Here is a 546-nt window from a genome sequence, read left to right as displayed (position 1 = left end):
ACTTTCACTGCCAGATCCACAATCACTACCAGCAAGATTTGGTTTAGGTTGCTGTCCAGATGCTGTACTGATCTTCTCTAAAATACCCTGAATCTTTGCTGTCATCTCAAAGTCTTTGTTTCTCTTAAGGGCTTGTACTGTTTTTTTATCTCTATCAGAACCTTTTATTCCAACTTTGAGTTTGATTTCTTTTACATCAATGTTTGCCTGATCTTTTTCAAGGCCTCTAACAATGTCTTTCAAATCACTGTCAACATCACAGTCATCTGAATCACTGTCTGCCCTTATATCTTTTGTCTTGCTCCCACTGGACAAAGTACTCTGAAATAAATATATATCTAGTTTTAGTCAGAAAAAAATACATATTTCCATATCTGATACACAAACTGTGAATCATCTTAGTGCTGCATTTGTATTATTCCATATCTTAACTTTAAGAGCAAATAGTCAACCCTGACTTTCAATCTTTTTTCAATACAATAAAATAGTCACCTTTTGCCTTTTCTTTGGTGGGAATATTTTGTTCTCTATATCACTACATTCACT

The 546-nt window shown here is 34.1% G+C and overlaps 1 protein-coding gene across 1 annotated transcript in view; it reads right to left on the bottom strand.

Annotated features, from left to right (window-relative positions):
- LOC119585430 (ribosome biogenesis protein BMS1 homolog) overlaps window positions 1-546 on the bottom strand; it is a gene marked incomplete in the record, with an annotated part of 34,374 nt that overhangs the window by 17,569 nt on the left and 16,259 nt on the right. Inside the window, 1 exon segment of the mRNA XM_037934088.1 lies at window positions 3-321. Coding sequence (XP_037790016.1) covers window positions 3-321 — 319 coding nt within the window.

This window comes from Penaeus monodon, chromosome 19 (genome assembly GCF_015228065.2).
Source record: "Penaeus monodon isolate SGIC_2016 chromosome 19, NSTDA_Pmon_1, whole genome shotgun sequence".
In the NCBI taxonomy this organism is placed as follows: domain Eukaryota; kingdom Metazoa; phylum Arthropoda; class Malacostraca; order Decapoda; family Penaeidae; genus Penaeus; species Penaeus monodon.
This window is presented reverse-complemented; position numbering and strand designations above follow the sequence as displayed.